The sequence below is a fragment of the Tupaia chinensis genome, unplaced genomic scaffold (assembly GCF_000334495.1).
Source record: "Tupaia chinensis unplaced genomic scaffold, TupChi_1.0 Scaffold142846_1, whole genome shotgun sequence".
In the NCBI taxonomy this organism is placed as follows: Eukaryota; Metazoa; Chordata; class Mammalia; order Scandentia; family Tupaiidae; genus Tupaia; species Tupaia belangeri.
In genome coordinates, this window is record NW_006202691.1 from 1,762,698 (window position 1) to 1,774,016 (window position 11,319).

The 11,319-nt window shown below is 50.3% G+C and overlaps 1 protein-coding gene across 1 annotated transcript in view; it reads left to right on the forward strand.

The window, feature by feature from the left end:
• GARIN4 (golgi associated RAB2 interactor family member 4) overlaps positions 1 to 980 on the forward strand; it is a 3,717-nt gene extending 2,737 nt beyond the window's left edge. The window contains exon 2 of the mRNA XM_006163713.3: positions 1 to 980. Coding sequence (XP_006163775.1) covers positions 1 to 917 — 917 coding nt within the window. The 3' untranslated portion in view covers positions 918 to 980.
• The last annotated feature ends 10,339 nt before the right edge of the window (positions 981 to 11,319 follow it).

Below are 11,319 nucleotides of genomic sequence, written 5' to 3' on the forward strand. Positions count from 1 at the left end.
CCACAGGCTCGGTCGCAGGTGCCCTGAGCGTGGCGGCCACCAAGTCTGCAGGCCCTGGCCAGGGGAGCGCAGCGCTAGCGGGAGTGGCCTCCAGGGCCGCCGGGAAGAGCAAGAGCAGTGTGGCCATTGCAGGCGCCCTAAGCACGAACCCCAGGAGCCTGACGGTGGCCGTGGCAGGTACAGCCAGTAAGACCTCGGAGTCTGTTCCCAGCGTGTCCCCCAGCCTCACCCCAGAGGGCAGCAGGAGTGTGCCGCTGGTGGTGGCAGGAGAACTGTCCAGCCAGACTGTTGGAGACCCGGTGGCAGAGGCGGCCACCCCGGAACCTCTCGCGGCTACGTCGCCAGGTGAGCAGAGGAGAAAGCAGCGAGCTTCGGCCGGTGCTGAACCACGCAAGGAGCGCAGGGAGAGGAGGGAGAGACGGGAAAAGGGCAGGGCGGCCACTGGCCGGAGTTCCCATCACCGCAGACCAGGGGATAGTCATCGCAAGACAGGGGGCGACAAGGTATCCCGGAAAGCATCCAGCCGCAGAAGTTTCCGAGATGACAAAAAGGGCAAAGGCCACGGCAGCGCCGAGGGCAGCAAGCAGAGGATGGTGCACAAGGGTGTGAGCCGCACTCCCATCTCCAAGGAGTCCAGGGCCTCTCAGAAATTCGGGAGGAGCCTGTCCACGGCCAGTTCGGGCTCCTCCAGCAAGAGGCTCAGCAGGATCAGCTCTTTCTTGAGGAACGTCAGAGCCAACCTCACTACAAAAACGGTGACCTCTGCTCGTGGCAGAGATGTGGATGTCGTGGCCAAGACGGTAGAGAAGAGTAACATGGAGGCCATCGTGGAGACGGTGGAGGGTGACCAGGGGCTGGAGATGGTCAGTTCGGTGACATCTGAGATCATAGAGACAGTGACCTTGGAATCCCATTAGATAGGACGCAGAGCCAGAAGCTGCAAAGCTACTGTGGTTTAAATAAAGAGCCGTGGAATCTGAGAACGATCTGTGTTGTCTGAATTCCCAAGTCCCATGCCTGGTAGTGACGTCACCATGGAGTCTGTGATGTCAGCTGTGCCTCAGCCTGAGACCCCGGGATGTGTCAAGGGACACCCTACCTCACACCCCTGCTTAGCAGAGCCAACCCATTCCTGGCTCTGGTTCCCGGGGCTGTGACTGAAAGATTATAGGCTGAGAATCTCCACCTCCGTCTCCCTGACCTCTCTATAAGCCTGTCCTCCCGCTGAAGGTCCACAGACCAGGCAAGAACAGGGCTCTCATCCCCGCGGACTCTTCAGGGCAGGAAGGTGGGGGAGCACCAGCATTGGTCGCCAATGAGAAAAGGGAGGACCATCACCTAGACTTAACAAATTCCACTCCTGGATGCATACCCCAGAGAAACCCTCATGTCCAAGGAGACAGTCATGGGAATATTTGTAGTAAAACGCTAATACAGTCCAAGTTCTCACCCGCAGAACTGACAATACAGTGGAATATAAACAGCCTGGGATATTCGCCAGGGAGCAATAACTGGCAGCTACACGTATGACATAGATACGTTTTGCACATATGTTTTTAAAGACAGTTACAGTGCGGTGGTGTGCGCTGCTAAGACGCTGTGCTCTACAGGCTGTGGCCGGCTCTGGTTTGATTCCCTGTCCAGGTGCACACTGGAGTCCCGGTGTATGGGCAGGCTGAGGCAGGAGGATCACAACAGGAAAACCTTATCTAAATAAATGACGGTAGATACTCTCACCTCTAGAGCAGTTCAAAAACAAGGTCAAATACCATGGCGGACATGTTTGGTGAAACAGTGGAGAAAACTGAGGAGGCAGTAAATGCCTCGTTTCTCTAGGACAGAAAGGCAAGAGAGGAGAACGAGAGGATGGAACTACTTTTAGCAGTGTTAGTTTGCTAGATTCAGATTTTAGGGGCCAGCAGATGGTATAGTAGTTACGTCACTGGTCTCCCATGTAGTCAACCGTGGTATGAGGCCCAAACCTGGATTAAAACTCATTCCAGACATGTGTGCATGCGTGCTCAAAACCCTGAGAGGAGAATGAAGAAAGGATTCATGGCCATCCCCCATGGGGGGTGAGTTCTCACTTTCTGTCTCTCTGGTGAGTGCACACGCCCTATAGCAAAAATCTTAAGAAAAAAAAAGATTACGATTTTAAATGGCGTTATTATAAGACGTCTAGGAAAAGAATGATAGTGCTATTTTACAGATGAGGACACTGAGGCTTAAGAAGGTAACTTTCTGTAGTCATGGAGAGGGATCTTCGCAAAGAGTCCACCAGTCCACTTCTTTATGCAAAGTCCTGAGTCATGGGGAGAAAGCAGAGTGACCAAGTCCAAGTCCGAGGACGCCACAAGACCCTGGGACTTAAGCAGGTCCTGGCCACCAGGTTCTGAAACACTACAGAGGTCAGCACCAAACTTGCTGGATTGAGAGTGGAGGTGGTTCTGGGAAGGCTCCTGGTAAGAAGTCGCTGTCATCGATTTTCCAACTTTGGTGAGCTCACAGCCCCTCGCTGCCTTATCTACAGAGCATGCAGACCACCCCTTAGCTACATCTGGCTCCCAGGCTTCTAAGCCCAGCCTCTGCCTGGCCACACTATAGCCATAAACAGACCTCCGGGCTGGAATTCCAGGCTCACTCCTCACCAGGGACCACTCCTGAGTGAAACTGCACCTCTCTGCAGCCTAATCCTCCCCCAGCCACTAATTAAACTCTTAAAAGCCTGGCCCCGAATGATTTCTCCATACCAACTCTTCAGGAACTTTCTTCTGGGATTTTGAAAACAAACCCTGAAACCTCACAGGAGGAGGTTATGAGTTAGATCATGGCCTCTTGGTTGCTTGAATCGCAAGTAAATTTGTAAAGCTACTTTTTCTTTTGCTTTATTCATGAGAAAGAATACATGTGCCTGCAAGAGACAGAGAGGGAAGCTCTCTCAACAAGGTCTTGGCAGGGTCTCATCAAGCCTTGCTCCCCTTCCCCCAGCCATCTAGCTCGCCGGGATCCTGGGCATGCATGCACATGGCATATTTTTAGGCTGACCCCCATCTAGACCTGTGGTCTGCCATGTGGCTTCCTGCATTGAAATTCAGTACTGACTGTACCGTCTAGGCAGGGACCTTAAAGCTCTTTTGAGGACGGTCACAGACTTCATAATTAGGTGGGAGAGGTCTCCTCTATCTTCTATTGTAGAGGGAATCGGGGGCAGGAGTGGAAACACTGTGGAAAAAGGAAGAGGGCCAAGACCTACGCGCATCCACCGTTTCCTCCTGCCAGAAAGGTTCCTGACCCCAGGATAAGGAATTGTTGGAGTGAGTCAAGTTATTCTACAAAAGGAGAGAACATGCCAAAGATTAGATACGACTTGACCCCATGAGGAAAGCAATGTAAGAATCATTAACCCAGAGCTCCAGAGAAGATTTGGGGGCTTGCATGGAGGTGAATTAATAGTTTACTCTTGGCCAGCTTCTCCCTTGACTCAAGGGGAGGGAAAATGACACAAAAATCACATCATATTCCTTTAACTTCATGATTTCCACACAGGCAAGTATGGTAAACACTCATTTTTAGTCCATTATTGTGTTGCTAAACAGAAATACCTGAAACTGTGTGATTTATAAAGAATAAAGGCTTATTCGGCCCATGAATCCAGTGACTCGTAAGTCCAAAGGCATGGGGCCAGCGTCTAGCTGGCCTCTGCTGCATCACAAAATGGCCAACAAAAACAGAATGGAGTGCAGGGGCCAGCAGTTAGCGTAATGTTGCTGGACTCCCATGTAGTCGACCACGGTTCGAGTCCCGGACCCAGTGGCTTAAAACTCACACTGGGCGCATGTGCGTGCATGCCCAAGATCCCAGGAGGGGAATGGAGGAGAAGGGATTGCGGCGTAGCCATCCCCCCGGGGGGTGATTTCTCGCTTTCTGTTTCTCTGTCTCTGTCTGGTGAGCACACGCGCCCTATAGCAAAAACCTCTCCAAAAAAACCCCCCAAAAAAAACCAGAATGGAGTGCAGACACGTACAGCGAGAGTGATCTGCAGATAGCCATGTTACTTTTACGACAAGCTACTCTTGCAGGAAGTAACGCCTTGCACATGCCCTATAGCAAAAATCTTAAGAAAAAAAAAGATTCAGATTTTAAATGACATTTTTATAAGAAATAAAGGAAAAGAACGATTACTCTATTCTCCCTCCCTCCCACCAGATGGCATTAATCTATTCATGATAACAGTGCCCTCACGTCCAAGCAGTGCCCGCTAAGCCCCACCTCCTAGCAATTCTGCCATCTCGGAACACCATTACATCGGTGACCAAGCTTCCAGTGCATGAAACTTTGGGGGGCAAACCATAGCCAAACCATAGCAACAAGACTGGAAAAAGAAAATGCAATAAAAACATTTGTAAAGCACTTAGTCACTTATAAAGTTGTGTGTGTGTGTGTGTTGGTGTGTGTGCATGTACATGTGTATGTATGTGTGGTGTTATTTTTTTTGACAGTCTCCCTGCATCACAATCTTCATTTAGTCTCCTAAGTAATGGGGACTTCAGGAACACACCACCATGGCTGACTTTTTAGGATGGGTGGGGAATTAAACCCATGCCTTCCATATGTCCTCAGTTTGCCAAGTTCCAGCATCCAAATCACAATTAGGGCTGGGTCCCATTGATGAAGTTCTTTAATATACATTCTCTCTTCTGATTCTCACTCCCCTTCATTTTCCAGGCCAGCAATCTAGAGCTCAGAGCATCTGAAGAACTTCTCCAGGGGGGAGGTGATGGTGCAGAGAGGGAGCAACTCCAGGGCAACACCCTTCATGTAGCACCTACTCTGTTCTGGACTCGGGGCCCGTCTGGAGGTACAAGGCCATTGCCGGAGACAAGGCAGGTGTGCAAATGATTATTACAATTCCAAATCGAGTGACAGATACTTTGAGAGATGCATATTCAGGGGACAAGAGCTGCTTGGAGGATTCTGGGGCCTGGATCAGGAAAGGCTTCACTGAGGAACAGACAGTTTTAAAGTTTAAATAGGGCTCTGCCCTTTGCAGAGAAGGGAGAGCAGGAGTAAGGGTTGGAGGAGGAGTCGGAGGAGAGGTGGTGATAGAGGATCAAGCCAGGAAAGGAATGTGTACAAAGTACAGAGGCTTCAAATGTGTGTGGGGGTGCAGTGGGACTGTACAGGCCTTTGGGAGTCTCTGGAGGCTGCTGCCTGAAGGGAGTAAGATCTCTCTGACTTCAGACTGGGGAGCTGAGGGGCAGGGGGCTGCCTGGAGAGGGGATCAGGAAGCCACTGCACTAATCCTAGCCAGAGGTGGGAGCTGGAACCCCAGTGACAGTAGAAGACAAAAATGGGCAGAGCCAGATATTGAAGCAGTGAAGCAGACAGGGAGCTCAGTGTTTAGGGTCACCTCCTCTAAAGGAGGTAGGACTAACAGACGTGGATGCGTCTTCCCACTATGGCTACAGTTATTCTTTAAGGGAGCCGGCAAGAAGAGAGGGCCCTGGGAAAAACAACAGCTTCCAGGAAGCTAAGGGGTAAGACACTAGAACAAAGTGGCCAAGGGGGCTGTGGGACCTCAGCATCAGAGATCTCTCAGAGGAGAGACCCCTAGGCTATTCCTTTTTCTGCTGCCAGGAGCTGGGTAGGAGGTCCTCCTGCTCTGCTCTCCTCTCTGGGCACAAGAGTTGCCCAGTAGAGCCCCTTGGGGCCATGTGCTGTTACTGCAGGTTGGTGCTTGCGTGAGGGAAGCCAGGGCTAAGACTAATTTGAACCCCCTTTCCCATTATCACGCCACAAGTAGCTGAAAACAAATTCACTGGTAATCAGCCAAGTCCCTCAGGGGGCGGCCACTCCTGCATCATGTGGTGGCCAGCGGGGCGAGCTGATCAAGAAGGTGTGTCTCATTCAGTTGGCATGACTCTAGTCCTTGGCAGTGGGGGAACAGAGTGTAATGGTTACAAGACAGGTCTCCTGAAAGGAGGAGATGCCGACTCAGGAGGCCAGTGAGGGACCGTGGAGAATAGAGGTGGAAGTGGAGTCAGTGTCGGGCTTCTTCTGCAGCCTGGAAGTCATTTGCAGAGCAATTGTTGAGTTCCTAAACTGGGCAAGATGGGAAATCAGAGACTGAAAATAGTCTCTCTCTCCCTCTCTCTCTCTCTCTCTCTCTCTCTCTCTCTCTCACACACACACACACACACACACACACACACACACTCCAGCAATGCAAACCACAGCATGGTGGCAGCTCTTGGGCAGTGCATAAATGCAGCTCATAGAGGAGGAGAGGTCTGAGCAGAGAGATGGCAGGCTGAGCCTCCTGGCAGAGGCTACAGGCTGGAAGTGAAAGAGGGGCTGGGGAGATTTGGACTCATTCTTAGATGACAAGTGCAGTGTGCCCAGGGTGTCACGTAGGATGTACTCGGAGACGGGGCTTGTGAGTAATGGAGAGGGAGGTGTGGTGTGACAGAAAATGAGGCTGGAAGGAGAGATGAGGCCATGGCACAGAGAACAGTCCCAGAATGCCATGTAACTCCCCTGGGCCCCCAATCCTCATTACTGTAAACAGGACCTACAATGCAGGGGTGAGGCTGTGCACAGCTGGGCCCTCCAGGAGCTGAAGAGAAAAAGCAGCCCAGACCCTTGCCCAGTCTCAGTCTAGAACGTGAAGTGTGATATGCAGGCCCCTGTCTTCCCACATTCCCTAAGCGAGAGCTTCCCCCCAAGTGTGCTGAGGTATTGAGACCCTCATCCTGCAGCAGCTGGCTGGAGGGCAAGGCCAGTCGGCACTGGCTGCCGGAAGTCCCAGCCTAGTGTGCCACTCCAGTGTTGTCACTTTCCAGCATGTTGTGCCCTGCAAATGTCGGGAAGCACCTTTCTAGAAATACACACATGTCCTTGCCACTCAGGAGTGTGAACTGGGAGTGCAGCAGCAAGGGGCAGCTGAGGAGCACTTTCCTGGGTGAACTGGGCTGGGCCTCACAGCTTCATCTGGGCCTACCCCACCACCTCATGTCCTCACTGACGTCATCATAGTTTCAGAGCCCTGCTGTAAAGCAATCCATAGTGGCTCAAGAAGAAATGAGGAAAACATGGACAAAATGTAAGTTTTTCATAAAGCTAAATTCGTGTTGTAAAGGTTTGTTATTCTCAGCTGGCCCTGTGGTCTGGGGGTTAAGGGAGCTGGATCCCACATGGCCAACTTTGCAGTTCAAATCCCAGATCCAGTAGTCTCAAAACACACTGGGCACGTGTATATGCGTGCCCCAAATCTCAACATGATGGGAAAATGGAGAAGACATCGAAGTGTGACTACACTCCACTGGGGAGTGCTTTCTCTTTCTGTCTGCGTGCACACACCATCCGGCTTTCCCTCTGAGTGCCCACACCCTCCGGCAAATTTTAATAAAGACCTATTCTCTGCTGTGAGCCCATGTCCTTCCTTCTTTTTCTTCTTCTTTTTCTTTTTTTTCTGTTGTTTTTTAGAGGCTTTGGCTTTGGGGTGTGTGCACTCACCAGAGAAAGATACAGAGACACTGAGAAATCACCACCCCCCAGGGGCAATGTCCATGCCACAATCCCTTCTCCTCCATTTTCCTCCTGGGATCTTGGACATGCACGCACACGTGCCCAGTGTGATTTTCAAACCGTTGGGTCTGGAACTCAAAACACAGTGGGCCACGTGAAAGTCCAGTGCCATAACCAATATGCCATCTGTTGGCCCCCTTCCTTCTGTTTTCAAATGTTTCTGTCTGAAGTATAACATACACTTAAAAAAAGCACATATGCCGTAAGTATGTCAATGGCATTTCACAAAGTGAGTAGCCCTTATGACTATTTAATAGCACCTGGGTAAAGGATCAGACAGCACCACATCCCCCAGAAACCCCTCTCACATTCTGTCCCAGCCACCACCCCAAGGGCCACCACTATCCTAACTCCTAACATCATTGATTACTTTTGCTTCCTTTTCAACTTTATATAAATGCGGTCCCATAGTGTCCACTTTCTTTCTTTATGAGAGAGAGAGAAATAGATCGGGAGGGAGGGAGGGACAGAGACAGGTACTTTGACAGAGTCTCATAAGTCACAGTTCTCCTGCCCCAGCCTCCCAATTACTAGACTCACACGTGCACACAGCTGCACCCGACACATTCGGGTTGGCTCAGGTCTCCTGAGCAGTGGCCTTGTCTGCACACCACTGTGGCTGGGCCTCTACGGCTTTATTAAGTTTATTTATTTACTTCTTAATGAATGAGAGAGAGAGAGAAGTACTCCCGAGGAATTTTCTTGCCGTAATCCAACCTCAGCCAGTCAGGGTCACAAGCGTGCACCCTGTGTACACAGGGAGATCTCAGAATGCAAACCTAGGGGTCTGACACGTGCTATGGTGGTTAAAGTGCTGGACTCCCACATGGCTGCCCACAGTTCAAATTCCGGACCTGGTAGCTTGCTTTCTCACTTTCTTTCTCATTCTCTCTCTCTCTGGTGAGTGCACAGGCCCTGTAGCAAAATTGAAAAAAAAAATAGTAATAATAATAAATAAAATAAATTTTAAAAAATAAAAAAGAATGCAAACCTAGGACCTTCCCAGTGGTTCAGCACCAAGCAATGTTGCCTTCGGCTAAGCGACCATAGCCGGCCTCTATGCCCCTTTTTTTACTTTATTTTCTCTCCCTCAACATTACAAGATGTGTCTTTTTTGGTTTCTTTTTCTGGCACTAGTTCATTCACTCTCATTGCTCCGCAGCATTCTACCGTGCGTCTATCCTTCACTCTTATTCATTCTACTGCAGACGGGCATTTAGGTGAGAGATTGTTGGAATACCCAGATGACAGCATGTCGGGCCTGGAAGAATCTTGACTAATCCGAGATGCACTTTACATATGAGGAAGCTGAGGCCTAGAAAAGGGGCTTTCCCAAGGTCCTACTTCAAGTAAGTAGCAGAGTTCTGGCTAGCACAGCACAAAACAGCCTATGGTGGGACCCAAGGAATGTCAACAACTTCCTTTCCATTTCTGACTGCCTGGAACAAAAACCACTTGTTTCTGTTTCATGTTCATTAGCTCACTTTTTTTTTTTTTGAGAGGTTTTTGCTATAGGGCACGTGCACACACCAGAAAGAGAAACAGAGAGACAGAAAGTGAGAAATCAGCCCCCATGCTGCAATCCCTTCTCCTCCATTCTCCTCTCAGGATCTTGGGCATGCATGCAGATGCACTCGGTGTGAGTAAGCCACCGGGTCTGGGACTTGAACCATGGTCGACTACATGGGAGTCCAGTGACCTAGCCATTATGCCAACTGCTGGTCCCTCTCACAATGTTAAAAAAAAAAAATTAAAGAATTATTTATTTACTTATTTATTTTAATTTGACCAGAGAGGGACAGAGTGAGAAAAAGAGAGAGAGAGAGAGAGAGAGCAAGTTGCCAGGTCCGGAACCCGAACTGTGGTCAGCCATGTGGGAGTCCAGTGCCCTTAACCACCATGCCACCTGCCAACCCCACTATCTCACAGTTTCAATGTATGCAGGCCTCTAGGTCAAGGAGCAAAACCAGTGCTAGTAGGCCTCTTGCCCCGGAAGGCCTGTCCAGCCCTGATCCCAGTCCCAGTCTTCGGAGATCGGTGGGAGCTTGTGGATGGAGCAAGTTGGAATCAGAGCAGCTAGCCCCTCCAACCACCCACTGCACCCCAGACCCAGCTACTGCCCCTTTTCAATCCTGAGGTCCAGGGGTTCTCTGTACTCTAACATCAATCACCAGCCCACAGACCTGTTTTGAAATGTTCAGGACATCCAGAAATGGTGGCTTTAGCTGATAGCGACCGAAGCTGGGCTGAGAATCAATTTGAGATGATAAATGCCAAAGACACAACTCTATGGTCAGACCCAAGCGACAGTAACTCTGTTCCATTAAAGTCTGTTTCCTTTGATAACAACTCCAAATGGGAGGAAGCCAGGACCCAGAGCAGGGCTCCCAAGCAGACATTCCACAGCACGAGTGACTGGCTGGATGTTGGGGGCACAGCCAGGCTGTAGTCAACATGAAATGTGGCACGTTGCTCCGGGACCTGACCAGGCAATGGTGTGGAGAATGAGCCTCACCGAACATTTTTAATTTTTTTTGGTAGTTTACTATAGGACGTGTACACTCACCAGAGAGAGAGGTAGAAAGAGAAAGTGAGAAATGATTCCCGGGGGAATGACCATGCTGCAATCCCTCCTCCTCCATTCTCCTCTCAGAATTTTGGGCTCACACACACACATCCAGCCTGTTTTTCAAACACTGGGTCTGTGACTCGAAACTGCGGAGTCAGCCATGGGGGATCCAGTGCCTTAACCACCACACCACTGGTGAACCCACATGCATTTCTTCTTACTCGGGTCCCTCCTTCCTGGCAAACAAAGAAAGGGGAAATTCCTTTCCTTATGTTCCTTTCCTGGTAGGGAGAAAAGAAAATAAAGGCAAATTTTAAAAGGGAAGAAAAATCATTAAACCAGAAGACCCTTCTTCAGTGAAAAGTGCCATTTCCCAACCTGTGGTTAGCCATCACCTGTGCCTGGCCTCGTCCACACTGCCTGCTGCTTTGATTGCAATGACTTGAGCAGCTGCCACACTGGGCCCAGAGCCGAGTACTAGGAGCCCACCCTGCGTGCCTCTCCAAGCCCTGAAATCTTTTTATTGCATCTTATTGGATGCTGTGGCATGTGGCTGTCATGGTATTCATTGAGTGGTCTCGTCTGCCAGTCACTGGGCTAAGAGCTCCCCAGTGACTGCCATGTTTAGTTCCTTCTCCATAACTCTATAAAGTAGATATTGCTATTACCACTTTACAGATGAATAGCAGAGGCACCATGAGGTAGAAGAAGAACTTACCTTAGGCCCCCAGTAGGGGAGACCAGGATTAAAGCCCAAAGGGCCATATCTGGAACCCACACTCCTGAGCCTACCCACAGCTGACTCCGAGAAGAGTGTGGCCTGTGGCGTGGCTGGCCTACCATCAGCAGGCAATACCTTCCCTGGCTTCGAGCACTGGGTGCCGAGAACCACCACCACCCCACCCCCCCCACCCCCATGGGAAGGTCACTTGGTTTCTGCCATGAACATTGCCTTTCCCTCAGGCACAGGTATGTCATGGTCGCTGGAAGAATGGGTTGTATGCGCAGGCAGCCTGGCTTGTTCCTTCTGGAAAGAAACCTGGAGTCCCATCTTACAGACATCGCTCGCGCCTGGAGTCACTTTAAAATCTTTGGCTTGCACTTCCTGACACCTCAGACATATCCAAGGGATGATTTTCCAGGCCCCATCAAGAAACTCGCGT